We start from the raw sequence: 23,648 nt of genomic DNA, 5'->3' as shown, positions 1-23,648 counted from the left end.
AGCATGCTCTTGTTGGAAGATTTAAGTGATATCAGCGCCAAACAAAAACAAGTCAGAATACAGGAAGGACAGCGTACCGTCGATAGTTAGGGTCGGTTTACCCTTGAAGCGCTCGGGGAAATCACTGCGGCGCAGAAGCTCCACTGCATTTCCTCTGAGAACGAGTCCCACAAGGTCTGTAGCTCCCGTGAAAGCGCCTCGCACACTGCTGATGTTGTTCGCACCTAGCTGGATGAAGGTCAGGCGGCCGTTGTTAGTGAACTCCCCTCTTTCGAGTGACTGGATTGCGTTAAACGAAGCATCCAGATATTGCAGCTTGGGAAGGTTTCTCACGCTTCCATTGAGAGACAGCAACTGGTTTCCATTCAGGATCAGTTTGCTTAATGTCAGGAGTTCCTTGAAGGTGTTTCTTCCCACCCACCGAATCCTGTTGTCGCTCAGGTTTATTTCATGCAGGTCGCTGTTGTCCCTGAATGTGCCGTCCGGTACGTGGGACACAAGGTTGCTTCTCATCGAAAGCGTTCTAAGCGTTTCCAGTCCTTTAAAGGCGTCGGTGATGTCTTCGATGCTGTTCAGTGATAGAACCAAGTCTTTGATGTGGCGTTGTTTGCTAAACACCCCTGTGACGTTGATCAACCCGGCGCTCGATAATATTAGATACTCCAACTTGGAGGTCGTAGGTAAAACTGACTCCTCCATTTGGGATATGCTGTTGTTGCTAATATCCAGACGAGTCATGCCGTCAAGCGCTGCAAAGGCTCCGTTCCTCACTTGGGTGATATTGTTGTCGTTGAGAAGGAGCTCTTTAATCATAGCATTGGACTGTGCGACTTCAGTAACAATACTTATCCGGTTATTTCCGAGCTTCAAAATCTTCAGGTAAGGCATTCTGGATGTGAGTAGCTCTTGGATGTCCGATATCATGTTTTGGCTTAGATCGAGTGCCTAAAAGAGAAGGAAAAAAAAAAGAGTGATAAAATCTGCCGTAACAGGAGCAAAACAGGCAGCTTTGAGTATCCAGTTTCAGTCAGCAATGCGAAGCAAAACATTTGCTTGCCAGTGCAGTATACCTAGCAAATTTTGATTGCTGCATGAATAAAATAAGGACTGCGAAAGATTTGGCCTTCCAATGGAACCCGTGTCGTGGCGGTAAAAAATCGCTATTTTATTGGCACGAGTCTTCGGCGTCATTTCGTTCTGAATTCGGGAATAAATCATCCATGCTGTTGCCAATGGGGCTTTCAGGTCTTTTTTTTTTCTTTTTTTTCATAACGGAGTTATTAACGGGCACTGACATAACAAGGAAGACAATTTTTTTTTTGACAACTGTTGCATTTCCCGTTTATAACAGCGGGCGCCACCGCCTTGGGTTCTGCATGCAACTGAGCGTCAAGACAATAAGCCACAGCACCGTTTCCTAAAGTGCAGACTTGTTTACACGGGTGGAAAAGACTGAATGAGTCGGAGAGTGCTTTAATTCACTGGGATCTCCTTGTGGCCGGTACAGGAAACCAAATATTGCGCTCAGGTAGCAGCCGCCTTATGCCTTAGGTAGTGCTAAGCGCCTTCACAGTCACATTTTAACTGGCGGTTATTTGCTCACTGGATGAGATATCTACGCAGGCTTAGATATAATTTGGTCCACCTAACGTATTTTTTATTGCATTGTTCTTCTTTAACCACAAAAGTTGTTAAAAAATACTGTTCAGGTCTGCGAATCGAGGCGTATGAGAGAGAGGCTTGAAGGGTAATATTAAAAAAAAAAAAAGCAAGCCAAGAGACGTTGAAACTGGGGTGCTTACAAATGAATTCAGCCATGGACGCTATAGCCTCGTTATTACTGCCTTTTATTTGAGTATATGTCCGACCGCCTTGTACTGCGGCAAAATTTAGATATTTTAGAGCGTTATCTCATCTGCTGCCACTCGTGAAGGTCATCCGAAAGCCGGGACTTGACCTCGTGTGCGGCGCGAGGAGCCTGTGGCGCTCCCTCCTTCTTCTTCTATTTTATCGAAAGCTGCTGCTGCTTCTCTTTCACACGTCTGGCAAACTTATTCGTACCGGTACGCATCTCCCCAAATATACAACGTTACCTCACACAGTGCAACACAGCCTTCTATTTCACAGCCTATAGCTTCCCCTCTGCCGCCAGCGCTGCCCACCTGGCTCGCCTCTTGGGACCTACCGCTTCAAATGCCCTCGACACCTTCGTGTCGTCTAGGGCCAGCTACGGTGTCCTTGAGGTCCACAGCGAGCCGTGGAGAAGTCGTGCGCTGAAACTAGCGCACCGCCTGCGTTTCTTTTGCGTTCGCAGACAGCCATGGAGGAATTAAACCTCACCCAACCGTGTATGACGATGCTTAATCGAGGTTCTGCTCAGTAAACTAGGCTCAGCCGGGTTGAACACCATCGCCAACGCCCGTAAACTCGCCATAAGCAAGACCGCCACCGCACGATTCCCCCCCAGACCTTACACTCAATCCATTCGGATATACGTATGCCAAGTCTGCGACCCTCTGTAGTTCCAGCGCGATCTAGACCCGGTGAGTGCCGCATGATTCCCACGCTCCCACTGTTTGAGTTAACGAGTTAACGCTCGACATTCGGTTCAACAGCTTGGACTGGTTGGACCCCCTCTGTAAGGCTGCATGGAAGAGGCTCCTTCACCACCAGTGCCCCAAAAATTGGCATGAATATAAATGTTTTGCAGCTACATTTAAACACGCAGTCGCACAAGCGAAAGGTAATTATGATACTGAGCATTTCAATTACCTTTCACAATCTAATAACCGACGTGCATTTATCGGGTTTTTAAAATCACGGAAAAAAATTTCTGTCTCAGAAAACTTACCCTCATGTGTTTCGACTCCTAAAGAAGCTCTTAAAACAGTAGAAAACATTGCTAAAGGTTTAGAAAAGCGTTTATTGTCAACACTTCCAAAATCACCTATGTTTGTAGGCCCAGTAGATACGGTTAAGGATGTCCCTAAAATTACATTTTCTCAGCTTTCTTCGATTGTAATGACATTGCTAGCTGCTGCGCCTGGCCCTGATGGAGTAACGTCAAAAATGTTAAAGATCCTCTTTGAGGTGTCTCCAAATTCCTTGCTAGAGTTGGTAAATTACTCAATTATTCATTCTTGGATGCCTGGTGACTGGACGCTATTCAAAGTGATTCCTTTACTGAAACATAATGGTGGTGGCTATACTTTGGACAATATCAGATTAATATCATTAACATCAAACTTGGTAAAATTAATTGAAAGGGTCGTACTCCAACAGATTACCGAGTTTGTGGAACAAAAACATATTCTTAGTCCCTGTCAGATCGGATTTCGCGCAAAATGTTCAATATGGAATGCTCATACCGACCTTGAGAGTCGAATTCTTCTTGCGCGGCGCAAAAAAAAAAAAATGCATGCTGCATGGGTGACTCTTCATATAGAGAAGGCTTATGATAGTGAGTGCCGAATTTTATTGCACAGATTAGAAACTCTACGTTTTCCACAATATTTATTTCAGTGAATATCTACATTCCTACAAAACAGGCAATTTTACCGTTCATTGAATGGTGTGCATTCTGGCAGATATCAACAAACCAGAGGTGTTCCTCAAAGGGCAGTTCTCTCGCTCGTGCTCTTCAACATTTTAATGAGTTCTATTCCCACTCATCAAGACGTTCGCACGTATGTCTATGCTGATGACATCGCGTTCTTTACGGCTGCACCTGACATTCAATCCCTCAATAGGCGCCTGCAATCGTACCTAAGCTCCCTTCAGAATTGGTTATGTGACTTAAGATTGACATTAAACGTAAAAAAGTGCGCTTTCCTTGTTTTCCAAATTCAGGATCCGGTAAATCTTTCTCTAACATTTAAGCAGGAAATGATGCCTCAAGTTAAGACTTTGAAGTATCTAGGGGTGATTTACGATCACGATCTGGCATGGAGGGATCACATTGAACATGTTGCAGCGCAAGGGGCTCGTGCTGTGGGTATGTCGCGCAGGTTAAGCAATCCAAGGTCTGGGATGCGGCGAGACGCTCTTTTAATGATTTATGTTATGTATGTCCAACCAATTATAGAATTCGGATCTGTGTTGTTTTCTGGTTCACCTGCTTACAAAATTCGTCCACTTGTTCTTTTAGAGCGGGAAGCGCTTAGATTATGCCTTCGGCTCCCCAAATTTGTGGCGAACAATGTATTATACCTTGAAGCCAGAATACCACCGTTGTTATAGCTAGATTACAATTCTTGACTGTCCAGACGTATCTAAAAATATACGAATCACAATTACACCGCTCCCTATCAATTTTTTGTTGCGAGCCAGACTCCTTTTTTGGAGTCTGATGGCCTCGGTTTCATACCCCGCAGGTAATACTATAGTGCAAAAACTGTTACAACCTTTGCACGTAGTCCTTTCTAACATCCTTCCAACAAAAGTAAGTTCATCTTCGGTTCAAATTGTCTATGATGACATTTTCCCAAATTATACAAAACACTTATCACCTCAGATATTAAACGGATTATTATAAGATAATTTACAAAGTCTTCCCGTTAGCATAATAATAGCAACTGATGCATCTCAATTTCATGAAAAGGCCGGCGTTGGAATATACTGTCCTCTTTTAGACTGGGCTTTTTCAATCCGTCTTCCGGATTTTACCCCAATTTTCCAGGCTGAGTTTCTGGCGGTGGTGCTTGCTCTGCGCAAACTAGACCCACCATACTCAACAGTGGCTGTAATTACAGACTCTTATTCCTTGTGCTTGTCGCTTTCTTCGAATATGGATTCGCCAATATTAAACACCTTTCTTTCATTGCTCCCCTCACATCTTTGCCTCATACATATAGTGTGGGTACCAGGCCACAGTAATGTGACAGCCAATGAGGTTGCTGATAGACTAGCTAAAGAATCTCTGAATGGCCCTGTGTTGCCCATCCTCACGGCAACAGCGTACTTAACAGCAGCACGATTTCGTAGGCGTTCCTTATTAAGCACGCAGTCTGGAGCTGTTTTATCATCGGACGACTACCTGCATCTCAAGTATTCCTGGAATAGGAAATCATGTCAATCAAGGCAGACTAAGGTCTCTCTAACCAGGCTACGCTGTCGTATTCCGCCCCTAAATATCTATATGCACAGGTCTAGTTTGGCGCTTTCTCCCGACTGCGCGTTCTGCGGGGAACAGGAAAAAATAGATCACTTCTTGCTATTTTGCCGCCGTTTTACCATGATGAGAAAACGGTATTCGAAGAAGCGGTTACAACAGCTGGGTCTTAATTTGAGCAGCCAGATTTTATTATTGTTCGGTGCCACCATGCTTGGGTACAGCCACAGGCCTGTTTTTAACGCCATTCAAAACTTCTTAATAGAAACAAAACGTCTACCTTGCTTATATACTTTGAATTTTTAATCTGTACATATAAATCTTAGTATTCTTCTACTGCGCACGTTAGTAATTACCCTTTTTTATTTTGGTTTTTCATATTTACATTTCCTTCTCTATTCCCTAGCAATTATTTATATTTATTTTTTTGCGATGTAGTTATACATCTCAAAACCTAATATCTCTGCACCCCAATTCTTGGGTATGTGCCACCAAATTAGAGGAGAACAACAACAACAACAACAACGTACCTAAAACTCGGACCGTGGAATCCCACCCGTACCGGCTCTGTTAAGCTAGCCCCAGTCGCCAACACCTTGACAAATCTGGTGGAGGTGAGGTCTGATGTCCCGTACCCCTACGCTAAGCAGGAGTGCTGGTCATATATTCGAGAAAACGCCTGTTCACCGCACCAGCCGCAGGCAACGTGGCCTACCACCTCAGTTGTCCCCATCGGGCATGACTACCGGCAGCCACGACGTCGTCGCGATGCCTGGCGCAACCCCCACCTACGTGACGTTGGAGAACCCCCGCGTCCCAAATACCTTTCACGGGGACACTTACGAAGACGTCGACGACAGATTGCAGCACTACGAAAGGGTAGCTACATTCAACCTCTGGGATGACGCCGCCCTGCTTCAAAATGTCTACTTCAGCCTTGAGGATGGCGCTCGGATGTGGTTCGAGAACAATGAAGAGCAGCTAGCTCCTTGAAATGAGTTCAAGCGTCATCTTGCGGCAACGTACGGTAGCTCAGATCGCCGCGAACGGGCCGAACGCGCTCACCAATTACGGGTCCAAATGCCTAACAAAACCCTCGCGGCGTATATCGAAGACATGACGCGCCTCTTTAAGCGTGCGGATCCTACGATGTCCGAGTACAAAAAGCTGCTCTACCTCATGCGTGGCGTCAAAGAGCAGCTTTTTGCTGGCCTGGTGCGCAGCCCGCCGAAAACTGTCACAGAATTCCTTGCGGAAACATCCACTATAAAGAAAGTGCTTCAGCAGGGAGCTTCGGCACATGATCGCACCGTTCACGCCACCTCCGTCTTTGCCGAGTTCCCATCGCATTGCATGGACACATCGGCGCTACGAGAGCTTGTAACTTTGATTGTGCGCGACGAAATCCGACTGATGTACGGCACACCTCAACCAGCTCCTACCTCCAATGCGAGCGTTGTCCTCGACGAGGTGCAGCAAGCGCTCCGGCCTCCGTTTCCAAGCGGTGAACCTCGCCCTGCTCCTCCTCTTACGCCACCTGAGTGACACCGCCCCACATACGCCAAGGTTCTTCAATACTCTCCGCCCTTGTCGCCGTCCCTGATTCCTGCGAACGTAGCTGTGCCGAAAACAGCAGCCCCCGTGATCCAGTACGTCATAGATTCCCGACCGTCTACACGGAAAGCAGACGAGTGGCGTACCCCCGACCAACGGTCGTTATGTTTTCACTGCGGCGAACCGGGTCATGTCTATTGGCGCTGTCCCTACCGTCGACTGGGTCTCGAAGGGTTTTCCGCTGATTCTCCGCGGCCTCGCTACGGCGAACGGCCTCCAGCCGTTGAAGATTTCGTCCATGACCAGCGCCGGGTTGTACCGTCTTGTCTGCGGCGATCTAGGTCACCTAGCTCTTCCTAGCTCTTCTACAATCGGACAAAGAAGGTCAATTTGCAGTGCTGCTCATGGGGCAGTACGATGAAAAATATGCAGCATCCGTGAGGACGCATTTTGTTCGCGCTTTGAATAAGCCGACAAAAGCGGGGTCCGCTGTTGAGAAGCTGCTGCAAGAAGTGAATCTGAACCACCTACAGAAATCCATGAAAAAATGCCCTGCCGATTCGTTGACGATTTTATTTTCGGCGAAGATGCATAAGCCAGAGGTGCAGTTTAGGGCCTATTACGTTTTGCCACCGACAAGTGTCACAGCTGACGCGGCCACCGCGTAGCAACGGGCAAAGCAGCGAGCGTTTCGGCCATTTCGGCGCCGTCCAGTGGGCCGCCCAACGCTTCCTCCCGCGGGCGCGTCTCGGCATGTTCGTGCCCCGCGCCGAGTATGTGTGCGTGTGTGCCCAAACGCTGGCCAAGCCCGACGCTCGAGGGAGAGTGCGTCGCCCTTGCCTGTCTGCAGGAGGTGGAGGAGATGCGGTCGCGCCACCTACGATTGAGTCATCTCGTCTTGTTCGAACTTGCAGGGCTCTCCCTTTCCCTCTCAACTGACAAGCCTATAAAAAGCAGCGGCAGACTCCGCTGCGACAGAGACTACTTTGGAGGCGTCGCAGATGTGACGCTAGGCACCAGCTGTGTGAGTGTGTCTATTCTCTCCGGGTCCGCTTCTCTGCCCGTCCCTCATGATGTTGTAGTAGAGCTTGTTTCGTTAGAAGACGCCTCGTCTTTGCTGGGACCGTTGATGCCGTCCGCTGAGCCACGGAGCCGCCAGGCCAACGCTACCGATGGGACCGCGAGCCGTACGTAAAAACTGGCGTCAGAGGTTGGATGAGCACACGAGCGCCAAATGTAATAGGCCATAGTTAGCGAAGGCTCGTGGCAAAAGGCAGTATCTCCAACAACATCTGAATAGCCTTATCCCAGAGGACCCTCTTGGGACCAGGAATTCTACAGCTCTCATCGAAGAACTCCAGCAAGATCTTTTAGGAGTCAACATGGGCTTTTCAGTGGACATCGAGGGCTTTTTCTACTCGATTCCTCACGACGAACTGTTTCATGCGGTGAGAGAACTTATTAACGAGTCTAGTGAAGTGTCCTTTCAAACAAGGTGTGGAATTTCAAGCCAAAGTTTTTTAGAGCTCCTTGCAATGTATTTATATTCGACTCTTGTTGAATTTAACAGCAATTTGTTTGTTCAGAAGAATGGAATTTGCATTGGAGCATACGTTGCACCAGTGCTTTTCAATATATTTTTATCCAAGTTTGACCGTACCCTTCCGAGCTTTCTGGACGACGCGCGTGTTTTGCGAATAGTGAGATATGTTGATGATCTTTTAGTTCTTTTAAACGTTGGACCAAACGATTGTTATCTAGATGCAGTAGAAGATATTTTGAGTGCTTTTAGGCACTGCTCAACCCATTTAAAATTCACTCATGAATTAGCCACGCACAATTTCATTCGGTTTCTTGATTTGTTACTAACATTTTCAGGAGAAAGCCGTGTGTGCTGGCTGTACTCACCAAGGACTAAAAAAGGACTCCTACCCTTTCACTCACTACTCTTCTACTGGTTAAGCACGGAAAGTCGTGTTTTCACATAGTTGCTTTGGCTTACCGACTGATTTTGTACAGCTCAAAACATCTCTATATAATGATTTAACCAGAAAACTCGTCCTCTATGGCACTATCGCAGGCAGTTTTTCGGTAACACGAGGGATAAGACAAGGGTGTCCGCTCTCAGCGGCCCTTTTCGTGCTTGTTCTGGATCCTTTTCTGCGAAAAGTAGTCGCCGACAAAAGAATCCGGGGCTTCCCAATGGTAGGACAGGAAACGCTTGTGGTTTCCGCGTATGCGGATAATAACTGTGTTTTTGTTTGGGACAGCGAGAGCTTCCGAGTACCAATACGCCCTGCTGTCAGGTGCACAGCTCAACCCCAGCAAAAGCCATGCGCAACGTTTTGGGTCTTTCAGGGATCCACTGCCTGTAGCGGGGAACTTTGTGGCCGCAGCTCGTGTGTTGGGGATACTGTTTGAAACAAGTGGAGTTTCTTCCCATACTTGGGAAGAAGTTGTGTTGCGAGCAACATGTGCTCTCTCGTAGGCCGTGCTTTTCAGCCTCTCACTAAGGGCAAAAGCCACGGTTGTGAAAACTCGTGTGTGCGCTTTCGCTTTTTATGTTGCTCGCGTCGCAGTAATTCCGCGCCGTACAGCGGGCCGCCTCGCGTCCCTTGTAGGCGCCTTTGTGTGGGACGGCCGGACAGCGTTGGTTGCCCGTCACTTGTTAACGTTGCCGACAAACCGCGGGGTTTGGACTGCCGTGCATCCCTACTGTGTCGCGGGTGCTGGTAGTGAGGTTAGTGGATTCCCTTCTCACAAGGGAGTCGTACCCAGGACGCTCACTACTCTTCTACTGGTTAAGCACGGAAAGTCGTGTTTTCAGCCCTGGAAGGCATGTAGGCCCCCAAGCGGAGAGGCCATCCCCTTTCTATCGCGCTGTTGCGGGAATGAAGGAGGCGTTAGACGCCGATTTACCTGATGCGAGCCTCACAGACACGCCACCCATCTAGCGAACAAATCGCGTGTGCACGCCTTACACCGGACGAAGCCCGGATGACAACCATTTCCAAATGGCGGGCATGGGCGACACACCGAATGCCTAATGATGTTGTAGATTTTGAGTGGAACAGGCGCTGGGGAGTCCTTCCCACGCGCCAGCGCCTCGCCAGGTGGGGCGTGGTACCCAACGATAGATGCGCCAATTGTGGTGGTGTAGAATCGTTACAGAATGTTTCCTTTGAATGCGTTGTTGCACGCACGATGTGGCGCCTCGTGCAGCGCATGTTTAGAGTTCGCGTAGGCCCTGGCACAAGACGCCAGCGTGGCCTTTTTCCACGTTTAGTTGTCGCCGCCACCATGTATGTATTGTGGCGCCGTCGCTGCCTCGCTGAGGCACGTCGGACTCCTGCTCGCGCAATGTACCCAGCACTGCGGAACCTGCGCCTCATCATCTGGAAGTACTTGTCTGATCAGCTAGAAAGAGATGGTGAGGCGCGGTTTCTGCGGCGTTTACATACGCGTTTTTTTTTTTGTTGTACAGGGTAACAGGCTGCAGTTGCCTGCCTTGCTGTACTAGCTTGCGAGCCTCGTATCCCGTTTCTTAAGCTTGTACACGAGGCTTTGAGTAAGCGCAGTGCTCACACTTATATTGCGCCTTTATATTTTGTAATCGGTCGCCATGATAAACTGCTCTTTCTTTTTTAGGGGATAGAATTTCCACACCTTGATGAGCCATCTGAGTTTTATTTTCCTCAAGAGAAGAGAAGTCCTACGAACAGCTTTGGCTGTGGTCATTATTATCCTTTGTTTGAGCATAGTGAATAGCGTGTAATGACTACTGTACAAATATCGTGCCCACGATGCGTTTCAATTGTATGCTCAATGTACCAAATAAACTTCTCTTTGCTATCGCCGCCGCCGAATTGCTTAGTTCTTTTGCGGGCGCAAGTCAGCCCAATAAAGAGTTAATTTCAGTACCATCAAGCCTATGTCTTCTTTTGGTGTCTACGGCCTTGTCACCACTACGTGACAATATTTAATTTATTTACAGATACTGCTGTCTCAGGTTCGAGACATAGCAGGAGTGGTTTACATATAAAAAAAGGAAACCATAACACATGAAAAGGCACTTGTTTAACGAATTGCGCCGGTGGAAGCTGTCGCAACGCACCATCAAGTGAATTACACACCCCGACTGTGTGCGGGAAAAAAGAAAATTTCTGACAATCGAGGAAAGATCTGAATGGTGTGATGTTCATGGGTTCCGTCCGGCGGGCACACATGCAGAACGACTAGTGACTGAAATGGGGGCAGCTAGAGAAACTGATTGTGCACAATTATGTGTAGCATTACAAGCCGGTCACATTTTTGTTGATGCTCAAGGGAATTATGATAAGACATGGTAATGTTGTGAAGGGGAAAAGTTGTGATCGTACCAGTTAAAAATTAATCTGGTAAGTTTATCTTTGTCATGCACAAGGTGAGGTGACCACACGACTGACGCGTATTCAAGAAGCGGCCTGACCAGGGATTTATAAGCTGTTAGTTTGCATTCTATAGTAGCGCCTTTTAAAGTTCTTCACAGGTAGCCTAATTTTTGTAATAATTTTGCGCATAAATTATCAACATGCTTATGCCATTTTAGATTCGGGGAGAACACTACGACAAGGTACAGCCACGTCCACTTAAGCTATAACGAGGTCCCTGCTTTCTAATCGTCATTGCGTCCGACCCGGCCGCGCAAGGAAGCTAAGTGGCAGGCCATGTGAAGCAACACGTCCGGCTCCCTCTGTGCTTATATCGTTTTACATCGATATGCGTCTGCGTGCGACGCAATGTTGCTTTGAAAGCAGTGACCGTGTTATAGCTAGAAGTGGATGGCCCTGTACCTGAATTCGTGGACGATTTCTAATGTGTGTTCTGCATTGCCATACTTGAAGTGTAATGGTTGTTTTTCATTTGTAAAGGCCACTGTCACCGTTTTCTGAAAATTAATCTCCATTTGCCAAGTTTTACTCAGTCGTAAAAAAACGAAGAAAACACATTATTTAGTAGAGCCTGATCATTGACATTATAACATTGGAATACAGAACACAATCATCAGCGTACAAAACGAAGCTTAACAGGAGTGTTGGAAACAATTTGAATGACATCGTTGATATATATATATATATATATATATATATATATATATATATATATATATATATATATATATATATATATATATATATTATGAGTAAAAGGGGACCCGGAACGGAATCCTGTGGAACACCCGAGGAAATGTGAACCGGTAATGTATTTTCTTGATTGTAGCATAACAAACTGAATCCTGAGGTGCAAGCAATCTATTATCCATTCGAGTAATTTATCACCTTAAGAGCCTGTAAAAATGGCACGAAGTTGTTTGGAGATAAGTTTTTGGCGGCATACCTTGTCGAAAGCTTTAGAATAGTCAATGAAAATCGCGTCGACCTGCTCACAATTGTTAAGAGAGGTGGCAATATTATGCGTGAATTGAATTAACTGATTAACAATAGAAAACCCTGCACGAAAACCATACTGATGCTCTGAAAGGATGTCGTTGTTAACTAAGTATTCAATAATGCGCTTATGAATGACATGTTACAGCAGTTTACAGCAGGTAGATATCAATTAAATTGGTCTATAGTTAGAAATTATCAGTTTGTTGCCTGATTTGTGCATAGAAAAAATGTTAGCGACCTTCCAAGTCCGCGGTACTTTGCTGGAGTCGAGTGAGCACTCAACACCAATGAAAGTGACGCAAAATTATACGCCACAAAAATTCCCAGCACTGTACTACTTTCAGTCGTGCTGTGTGCCAAGCTGGCCACAAACAAACCACCTTTTGCGCGAGTATGTGGCGCCATCATGCGGGAGCGGCGAGAAGCACAATGGACGGCAGTGTAGCAGACGACACTAAAGCACACCATGCGAAATGGCCATTCCAATGCTGGTAAAAAGCGAATGCTCCCTCCTTTTTTGCCTTAGGGGCGGAAATTTGTGAGAGTAATTGCAGTATCATGTTCACGCAGTGTGGGGGAATGCTTCAGCGTTTTCACAATCCACTCATAACGCACGCATATACTGTCTTGGTATGGTAAGAGCGTGTAGCGCGGGCCATGACACGGGCTGCGTTCGACGTGACAGAAGGAGACGCTCTCAGCGTGCAGATTCACGACAGACTTAAATTTATTGTAAAAAAAAAAATCAAAAGGAGAGCGCGGAGGTAGAGATAGAGAGGAATATCAAAGGGCAAAGCAGCCAGGGGTTTGTTGATGCTGGAGAGCTAGGTGGAATCGTCTTCTGTGACTTACGAGCGGCGCATATGAGCAGGGCGTCTTGAGTTACCGAGCACAATGCGGTCACCGCGGCGCCGTCATGGTGCAATGGGCGTCGCTTCCTCCTCGCGTCATCTATAAGCGTGCAGCTATAGGATTTTATCTACGAAGCTTGGCAGAGAGGTACTTAAACACACTCCCTTAACAGGGTATTATCCCGGCCGGAATGCACAACAGAATCCTGCAGTAAACGCGCGTCATTTTTTGGCGATTTCTGCCCCGAAACGGATGTGGTCGCAGTGGTGAAAAGGTTCTCGATCCACAGAGAATGGTCATTCTGTTATGAAAGGATGCACAACCTTTCTGCCTCCGAAGCAATTTCTGCGGAATCAAGGACCTGGTGACACATGCTTATCTCCTACATATCGGATGCGCATGTCGGTCAGGAACCAACGCTGTTCTACGCCTAGAGCGCTCGATCCACACTGCAAGTGAACAAGCACGAACCCTCCAGGAGACTCATTTCTGCCGGGCGGTTTCCTTGCCGTTGCAGACGGCAGGACGACGACGACGACTTTCAAGCTCCCTAACGAACAGCAGCTGATTGTGTACAGCGAAGAAACAAAATCTGCATGCTTTGGCATGAAGGCAAGCTTGTAAGGTAAAAAAACAACATTGTGCGTCGTGCAAGAGTGTCAAGTGCGTCATATGCTCCGAGCAGCAAAAACAGACGCTACAGGTATGTATGCATCTAAAGGAAATATGCATGATGAAAAGTACCTACAGAAGTTTGTACCCAGCCTGTAACGCATCAGTGGTAGCATGCAATGAGGATTTGTTCGGTGCGTGTTTGCTTCATGCGCGACGGGGCCTGATGGTGATGTACTTTGTCGTTTGTTTTCTTTATGTGCGAAAGGGCCAGATATATCACAGGCGGCTGTGTTGCTAAACCGTAATATTTAGCATGTTTTATCCTGACTGCCACCTGAGTCCTGGCTAACAATAAAAAAAAAATACGGCTTTTGTTGTGATGAACCGCCATTCGCCAGCCTTATGACCAGCTCAACCACTCACTCGCGAACTGTGGTGCATAACAACAAACGTCGTATTTTTTTCTTTTTTAGTCAGGCGGCAGTCGCGATAAAACATGCTAAATATTACGGTCTAGCGCACATAGCTGCCTGGGACATATGCGCTACCCGGCCCCTTCGCACATAAACCAAACACGCACCGAACAAATCCCCATCGCTGCTGTTACTGGTGGGTTACAGGCTTGGTGCAAATTCCAGTAGGTACTTTTCATTATGCACATTCCCTTTAGATGCATACATACCTGTAACGAAGTGATTTTCGCACAGTCAAGAGTGCGCAGTCGGTTGCTAAGGCCGCCCATTTACATCTTGAGTTTTAGTGCCCTAATTCAAGCTTCACTTCGTTGTTGGTCGCGGCTCGCCGAAGGAAACCTGAAAAACCGCGTCTTGCATCCCGGCACGCCTCAAGAGTGGCAACCGTATACGCGGCAGATGTGGTTGGCATCGCTTTGCCAAGCCTGTGATGGTAACCGTGCCGCCAGCCCCCGTGCACTGGCGGCGACGAGAAACGCCGTCGACGCTGCCAAATGTGTTTCCATCAGTCACCGCTGGGACTTCGCGCATGCGCAGAAAACTCGCGCAAAAGGCGGATCCCGGTCTTCGGCACAGATGCCCGAACTGTTTCCTAGAGCGTCGGCAACGAATACTGCATGTACCACAATGTAAGTGACATAGAGAAAAGGGATCGATTAACCACGCGCGATTGCCGATGGAAGTACGGGAGCAGCTGGATCGGACGCATCCTCTCCCTATGTACTTACAAACCTGCCACCTGGGGCGCGGTTGTCGTTTTTTCACGCAGCCTATACCTTCGACAGCTGGGGCATATAGGGAAAAGCATCTGACAAGGCAAAATCACAGTTCTTACGTTAAAATCAGTGGAGTATACAAAAAGTAGGTTCAAGCGTTACCACTGAGAATTCAAGAGCGGTGCATAACCATCTTTCCCAGAAGCGATGATAAAGAATCAGCAAATGAATGTGTACGCACGGGCGGGTATGAGTAAAGTGGCGAGGGAACACCTTGTGACTTGACTAAGATGAGCGCTCGCAGCTTCATTTGCTGCGGATAAAAAATTCACAGTGGCTTAGTTAAGCCTAGGAGATTGCGAAATCAATATCCTTGGGTACGTCATTCCTTTCATTGCTGTTCCTCTTCACTTTCTTGAGCACGTTGTAACCGTCTAGTTGCATTCTTGCGCTCCGCACTGGTTAGAGAGGACCTTGATAAGCATGTAGATACAGAGTCCTCACCATTCAGAGCAGACATTAAGTCCCACCCCCGTACGTCTTGTTCTGCTTCGGTGGCCGGATAGGAAGCACGCATTCGCCGAGCCGCATATTGAGCACGACGTCTGGCTTGACGCTCTTCACGTTGTTCCTCTTTCTCCGTAGCTCGCTGTCGCTTCCTGGCTTCACACTGGCGAGCCGCCTTCTTCCTCTGCTTCTCAGACAGCATGACGAACTTGTCTTACAAGCGCTGAAATGGCATGCTTTATACAGCGCAGCCTCCCTTCCTCTACTTACCGAAGAAAGAAGAGAGGCGAAGTGTCTCCATTGGAAGACGACATCACCTGTTAGACCACAGCGCACCTAGTGGGAGAAGCGCGAAACGCTCGGCGTGGCTACGAGCCACGCTACGCTGAAGAGCCGACTTGGTAGCCCATCTTCGCCTCGCTTATGACGTCACACCACCTGTTAGACTACAGCGCACCTAGTGGGAGAAGTGCGAAACGCCCGGCGTGGCTACGAGCCAGGCTACGGTGAACAGCCGACTTGGTAGCCCAGCTCTCGCGCTGGTATGACGTCAGTAGTCACGTGGTATAAAGCGTAACTACCGGACCACGCTACGCTGAATGCTCGAATCCTGCTTTCACAATAAAAACAGCACGAAAACAACTTAGCCCGCCAAAACACTCTCATTTGCTGGCCCCTTATCTCCCATTCACGGTTGTTACGGTACGTTGGGCTTGGCAAGGTCTCAGTGGTAATGGTTCACGTCGAAGAGTGATGCACGTTTTTTTGTGTTGTCTTTATCGATATATGTCATCTGCAGGGTATGTTTGAGCATGCGACGGATACACCCATTTCAAGTCTTAATGAGCAGTTCACTTCAGTTATACGGTACATGTCAACATTGAATCTGTGTCGCCTGACTTTTTAAATAAAAATAACCTTTCCGTTACAAAATTCAAAAAATCTTATCTTGTTTCGGCAACAAATCACGCATTTGGTTTGGTGCTTTATATACGTCATTCGGCAGATTCTGCACTGATGTTCCTTTTTTTTTTAATGGCATCCGTTAGCAACCATAAGATAAACGTCTTACCTCTAAGTAACGCAGGTTGTCGAACATGGCCCTGACTGCGGTGATGTTGTTGGCACGAAATTCTACGGTCTTCAACATTCTTGTTGCCTTGAAAAGTATGGGTGACACGTACTGGATCCTGTTGCTCGCCAGCAGCAAGTGCTGGAGGTTTGGCACACCCGACAGGTATTCCTCATCTATCACCTCAATCGCATTGTACCTGAGATCGAGCTTCGTCAGTTCAGGCAAAGTCAGCACGCCTTGTAGGTATTTGATTCCACTGTTTCGTATCCGGAGCAGTCGCAAGCGCCTCGCCGCGGACAGACCGCGAGGTAGAGTCTCCAGGTGAACGTTCTCCATGAGCACGCGGGACAGCCTGTCTATGCTGCTGACGGCTGCCTCGTCGATGTCGCTTAGCGGGCAGTTCTTGATCGACAACTCGGTCATAGTGTGGTTGGTGAACCATCTTGCAGGGAGCACGGTGATTTGGACACGGTCAAAAGTGAGTCTTTTGTGTATGACGCCCTCCAACTGGGCCATGTCAGCGTCCAGTTCCTGGGGTCGGTCGATACTCCTGCAGGAGGTCAGTGCCCCCTGTCCTTTGACGATGCATTCACATCGCTCCAGCTTCTGCGGGCAAGTGGCATTCACTGCGCTCCAGTTGTGCGCCTCAGACGAGAAGAGGTGCGCCATCAGCAGCGCGCAGACAAAAAAGTCGACGCGGAAAAGCCTCCTCGCTGTCGGCAAGCGCATTTGGTGTTTTTCGCACCTCTGTGGGACGCGATGCACCGACCCCACTTCAGGCGTTGCACAGCCTATTTGCTCGCGATGCCCTCGGTATCGAACTCGCGGGTATATACGAAGCCACCGGCGGCAGAGATAAGATAAGTGGACGGGTGAGAGTCGACTTCACATTTTGATTAGGTCGTTATCGACTGAAAATTTGCACCGGTCCATAACACGCGAAGCACAGCTTTGCACAACCTCCATGAGCTTTAAAATTTTCAGTTCATCTTCGGCTCCTTGGCTGTACCAGGGGTACGCCGGACAGTTCGCAGCAGCAGAAGTGTTGATACACAGGAACGGCGGCCGCGCGAAACCACACGTGCAACGTTCACACACTTGCGGACGTCGATGTAGTCGCTCGCGGCACGTACGAAGTGAAACCAAAGTCGATGTATAGGGAAACCGCACGCGAAACACCGTCAGAGCGTGTTGTGGTTACGTCATGAATACTCACGTTCTGACGACGTGTCATTCAGCCGCGCGGCCTTCGGGTGATAGCACCGGTAGCACATAGAAGCTCTCCACCGCGCTCCATAACGTAGCCGGCTTAGGCCGGAGTCGACGGGACGACAGAGATAAGTGCGTCCCACATAGTCGCTCGTGCATGCCAGTCGGCGGGCGGGACTACGCAACACGCGAACATAGAATGCCAAGAAGGCGGCGACCGTCGCCGTCATTTCCGCGCTCTCCTTGACGCTCGTAGAACGTTCCGTGAACCGAAAGGAAATCTGTATCCGGTGCGCTTGCATACGTCTTCGTTTTGAGAACGTGTGTGATCGGAGAAATTTAGCCAGCGTGGCGGGAAAGATGATTATTCAGCCGAAGTAGGGGCGTGCGAATAATACTTTTTCGAAACTAGTTTCAGTAACGAAAAGAATACGAATTGTCCAGCTAAAGACCGAATCGAAGAGTGAAATAATAATATTGGTATGATTATTTTTTACTTGGCGAGCATTTCAAGAAAACGAATTTGATGTGAAAAAGCGAAGCGCTAGAGCGGCCCGGAGCTATGAATCCCGGAATTAAAACTCTAGTAGTCCTAAAGACAGTCTCTACGCCGTGGACTGAAGCGTTCTGAACAGCGACGTTCACGGAAGTGAAGATTCTCGACTAGTGGCCGCGACCATCGGCTGTGAAGGCCTGTAAACCACTGCTCCGTTTCTGGAGAGTGTCGCGCCTGCACGATAAGCAATGACTTAGCTGTACGCTTTGTGCTTTTGCTCCCCTTTTCTCCTTAACCTTTCTATTCCCTGATGCTTTCCCAATTCGCAGCGTGTAAGACTAGGTTGTTCTCCAGTAACCACCTCGCCTGTCCTTCTCCTCTTCCTCATCAGGGGCTTGCAACATGAAGTCAGTACATTAATTCTATGACGTGATGACATGCCTTGGGGGGGGGGGGGGGGAGGAAAATTGCTTTTAGGGCAAAAGTACTCATCGAGCCATGCCTCTATGTCATTTTGTGTGTGATCGGCGCCCGGTCGGCGGAGTCGTTGCCGTAGCAACTGACACGTCGGCCGCCTCGCTAGTTTCCATAGCAACTATGAGGGCACCCATTGCCATAACTCCAACGCCAGCCGTTGTCGAGCCACCGATACGACCATTTCTCTTCTCTTGCGCGCCATTTGCTGGTATGACATCACAAACGCATGGCATCATAACATGAGAGGCAGAAGATGTACAAGCTGCTGGAGCACCAGAAGAACAGGCTGCGAGGCTGGAGGTGTTGCGTCCGGACGGCGGCTTCAAAGGGACATCTGGCCAAGTGCCTTTCGAAGAGGCCACAGTGAACGACTTCCTGTGCCACGCATTCTCTTCGGTCCTTGTTTCGACGTGTATCTGGAATTTATGACTGTCTGCGCCTTCTCCGCCCAAAAAGAGAAACACACAGAGCAGTTGGCGCCGATCTTACAAGAACTGCGTTTACGCGGTGCTGTCTAACTGCTTGGTTTTCGTCACTTCGCGCCGCGGCCGAGACGCGACTCCGGGGCCATTTGCCGTGAAGCGGAGCGGACGGAGCCGGCGGCGCAGCCCTTTCCAAGGGTTTCGGATACCACCTCCAAGGAGCGGCCGCTTCCGCCGCGGTCATAAATTTTAACCCGCGTCAAGCTGCCCTTTGACCGTGGGCGTTCCTCTGGACTCTCTCCCACAGTTACGTGATGTGACGTGCGTTCCTAGGGACTCTGTGTGGGGACTTGGGGAACTTTTTCGGTAGATATACCGGGCTCCATCGTATGCGAGCTCTCTCTCACTGTGAACCTGGAACATGTAACCTCTTGTATAAAGTCTCTTTCTCTTCTCCTCTCAACTGAGCCTCTCGCTTCTTCGAGCACGGCACCAACACCGGAGGAGCCGATGGCGTCGCTAACCAAGTCCCAACAGTGGATGGCAGCTCGGTGGGATGAGCCGGCGTCAGCTATCCTGGTGCGGTGAGTGCCGCGTGTTTGTCTCTCGATTCGCCAGATTGTCTAGCGCAGGGAGTCGTTAGTCGAGTTTGGTGCAATTTAATTATTGCAGAAAAATTTTGTTGCCACAGGCCAAGAATTGGGTGGTTTGAGCACAAAATTTAGCAGGGAGCAAACGACGCAGAGTGCAAAGTCAGGATGGACAAGCTTAAAGTCCAAGACCTTCCTGAAATCTGCCAGGAGTTGGGCATATCAGTTGGCCCAACAAAGCGCAAAAAGCCAATTCTAGAGCTAATGCGGGCAGAGGAGGTGACTGAGGAAGAAGCCGACGAGGCTTGGAAAACAGTTCTAGAGAGGAAAAAACTAGAAGAGAAGGAGCTGGAGAGAAAAAAGGAAGCAGAACAAAGAGAGCATGAATTACAGCTGAAGAAACTCGAGATAGAGGCACTTCGTATTTCCACGGGACGCTCTGTTTCTTCAGGTGGTCAGTCCAAAATGAAGGACCTTCTGCAGCCGTTTAGGGTGGGCGAGGACATAGCACTTTTTCTCGTTAACTTTGAACGCACATGCGAAAAGGTCGGCTTCGAAAGGGACGAATGGCCACAAAAGCTATTGACTGTACTTCCATGCGAGGCTTCCGTGGTAGTCGCACGCCTTAGCAACGACGAGGCTAAAGACTACGATAAAGTCAAAGCGGCGCTGTTGCGGAAATACCGTCTGTCGACTGAGGCCTTTCGGCAGCGTTTTAGAAACGCGAGGAAGGGTACAGAATCTCATCAGGAGTTTGCTTATGAGATCAGAGCTAATATGACAGAATGGCTAAAGAGCGCAGGCGCATATGAAGATCACGATAAAGTGGTCGAGTGCATTGGCCTAGAGCAATCCTATCGAGGAATCTCGGAGGAAGTTAGATTCTGGGTGCAGGATAGAATGACGGAACTAAGTTTGGATAAAGCAGCCAAACTGGCTGAAGAATACAACATTCGCCGAAATGTACGCCCGAAATTGGCAAAACAGGAAAAAAGCGACAGAACGGACTTTGTTACACGCAGGCTCGAAGGAAGGAGATTTCCTCTTCCGAAAAACCTTGAAAAAGCTCCTCCACAGGCACTGGGGAGCGGAACGGAGGGCCAGGCAAAATCGACGAATCCAGCGGAAAGGTCAAAGTCACCTGATGACAACGCAAGAGCATTCGAGGCGCGCAGGCCAGCTGTATGTTATAACTGCAAGGAACGGGGCCACTTGGCTAGAAGCTGCAAAAAGAAAGTCGCTTTTGCAAGCATTGCAGATTCTGATGAGAATATGAGGCTTTTACAGCCGTACATGCAGGAGCTGCTTGTTAATGGCAAGAAATGCAGAGTGTTGAGAGATTCTGCGGCCACCATGGATGTGGCGCATCCGCGTTGTGTTTCTCCGGAACATTTTACGGGAGAATGCGCATGGATCCGGCAGGTAGTAGAAGAGCAGAGTGTCTGCCTGCCACTGGCTAAGGTGGTCATAGAAGGCCCGTTCGGGAAAGTATGCACAGAGGCGGCGATTTCTCCCAACCTACCTGATCATTTCCCCTATCTGTTTTCAAATAAATCTGAGCAGATACTGAAGGAACGGGGTCAGTCGTTCTCTAATAGCATAGCTTGCATGGCGTTAACCCGTTCGAGGGCTCGCGAACTCTCCAGAAAGCCCGGAAGCACACCGCCAAAAGAAGCGCCAGTAAATGCGACAGCTGAGCCCGACGCTGTTCCGCCGGTTGTTCAGCCCCGCGCTCCAGGCGATGAGAATCAAGGGGAGGGCACTGAAAGCACAGAGGCGCCTGCTGAGGAAAACCCGGGCGCAGGCTCAGTATTGTCACCGGCGTCCGACAGCTGGAAGCAGCTCGCTCTGCTCGACAAGGTAACACTTGTTGCCGAGCAGAAAGGAGATGTTTCATTGAGCGCCTTGCTAGAGAGTGTCAAACAAGGCGCCCCCAGAAAGAACATTTCGTTCTATGAAAAAGATGATCTAATGTACCGCCGATACTCGATACTCTGACAGTAGAGGTAAAGTATACGACCAATTGTTGGTCCCGCGGAAGTATCGCAAGCAGATTCTAGACCTGGCACATAGCAACGCTTGGGCCGGCCACTTGGGCATACGAAAAACTAAAGCAAGGTTAGTACAAGAGTACTACTGGCCCGGGTGCTGGAAAGAGGTAGAGGACTACGTTCGCTCGTGTGACACATGCCAAAGAATTGGGAAGTCCACTGACAAGTGGAAGGCACCGATGAAATTGGTTCCGATAATTACTGAGCCATTCCGGCGGCTAGTTATCGACATCGTTGGACCGCTACCAATGTCGGAATCAGGTTTCCGCTACGTCTTGACCGCGCTGTGCGTAGCCACTAAATTTCCAGAAGCGATCCCCTTGAGAGAGCTAACTTCGGCATGCGTCGTGGATGCTTTGCTGGCTATTTTCTCGCGTATCGGATTCCCAGCAGAGATCCAAAGTGACAACGGAAGCGTGTTCACAAGTTGTCTCACGACGACGTTCTTTGAGCGATGTGGAATCAAGGTCGTGCATAGCTCGGTTCACCATCCGCAGTCGAATCCAGTTGAGCGAATGCACTCCGTTTTGAAGAGAATTTTAAGGGCTCTTTGTTTTGAAGAAAAACGTGATTGGGAAAGTTGCATTCCTGCGGCAATGTTTGCCCTCAGATCGGCTCCTCACGAGAGCACAGGTTTTAGTCCGGCAGAGCTTGTGTACGGGCGTAACTTGAGGGGTCCGCTACGATTGTTGCGAGAATCATGGGAGGGTCAAGGCGAGAATCCTGACGTAGTCTCTTACGTGTTGCAATTGCTGGAACGTCTGGGAAAGACCCGAGAGATAGTGGAAAGCAATATGAAAGCGGCGCAGACGCTTGCCAAGGCACGCTATGATAGGACGGCTCGCAGGCGAAATTTCAAAGAGGGCGATGAAGTCATGTTGCTATGCCCTTCGAAAAAGACAAAACTCGATGTTCAATGGGAAGGGCCAGCCAAAGTGGTGTCCAAGCTTTCTGACACCAATTATGAGGTGAAGCTTGGAAGAAAACACTCTAGAGTGTACCACAGTAACCTCATGAAGCCTTACATTCAGCGAGAGGCGGTGGTGAATCTGGCACTTAACCTCCCAGAGGAGGAAACCCCTGATATTCCACCTGTCATGACGGGAACCACTGCGGCAGACAGTGTCCTGCTGGCCAAAATCGAGGCAGAGCCCGGTTTAAGCGAAAGTCAAAAGAGGGATTTAGAACAAGTAGTCCAGGATTTCTCTCTCGTCTTCTCAGACAGACCAGGCAAAACAAACTTGGTAGAACATGATATCGAGTTGACAGATGATAAGCCGATTCGATGCAAGGCGTACCGGGTTTCTCCCAAGCAGAGGGAAATTATGGAGGCTGAAATCCGCCGGATGTGTGAATTAGGGGTGATAATTCCAACCGAAAGCGATTTCACGTCGCCATTGATTTTAGTTGAAGTCCCTGGCAAAGATCCAAGACCTTGCATAGATTACCGGCGTTTAAACTCGGTAACGGTCGATCAGACGTACCCTATACCGAACATCGAAGAAAGGGTTGAGACAGTATCCCAGGCTAAGTATATTTCAACCTTAGACCTTGTTCGCGGATACTGGCAAGTTCCGCTTACTGAGCGTGCCAGTCGCTACGCAGCTTTTATTTCCCCGTTAGGAACATTCCGACCAGTGATGCTCAGCTTTGGGCTGAAGAATGCCCCTTACTGTTTTTCTCGCCTAATGGACAGGGTTCTACACGGACTGGGGAAGTTCGCTCTTCCTTACCTAGACGATGTAGCGATCTTTTCAAACACGTGGGAGGATCATATAGATCACCTGCGTAAGGTAATGGAGAGGTTGATGGCGGCAGGGCTCACGGTAAGAGCTGAGAAATGTCACTTGGGCTGCGCGGAAGTCACCTACCTGGGGCATAGCGTTGGAAGGGGTAGACGCCGACCATCTGAACTGAAAATAGCTGCCGTGGCAGACTATCGTCGCCCGAAGACTAAGACAGAAATGAGGGCTTTTCTAGGGCTTACTGGTTATTACCAGCATTACGTCAGGCAATATTCCGAGATTGCAAGTCCCTTGACAGATTGCCTGCGAAAAACAGAGCCCGTGATC

At 48.7% G+C, this 23,648-nt stretch overlaps 1 protein-coding gene across 2 annotated transcripts in view; it reads right to left on the bottom strand.

The window, feature by feature from the left end:
* LOC146206006 (toll-like receptor 6) overlaps positions 1-17,730 on the bottom strand; it is a 42,097-nt gene extending 24,367 nt beyond the window's left edge. Inside the window, exons 1-2 of one of the 2 annotated variants that reach the window (XM_084590638.1) lie at positions 16,329-17,730; positions 78-945 (exon numbers count right to left, since the gene is read on the bottom strand). In XM_084590638.1, coding sequence (XP_084446764.1) covers positions 78-945; positions 16,329-17,060 — 1,600 coding nt within the window. In that variant the 5' untranslated portion in view covers positions 17,061-17,730. The remainder of the gene's footprint in view (positions 1-77; positions 946-16,328) is intronic. The other variant, XM_084590639.1, reaches the window with a different exon arrangement.
* Between the last annotated feature and the right edge of the window lie 5,918 nt (positions 17,731-23,648).

The sequence above is a fragment of the Amblyomma maculatum genome, chromosome 1, assembly GCF_055883805.1.
Source record: "Amblyomma maculatum isolate TAMU_Amacu chromosome 1, ASM5588380v1, whole genome shotgun sequence".
In the NCBI taxonomy this organism is placed as follows: Eukaryota; Metazoa; Arthropoda; class Arachnida; order Ixodida; family Ixodidae; genus Amblyomma; species Amblyomma maculatum.
The sequence above is the reverse complement of the archived record's forward strand: the minus strand, read 5'-3'. Positions and strand labels throughout refer to the sequence as shown.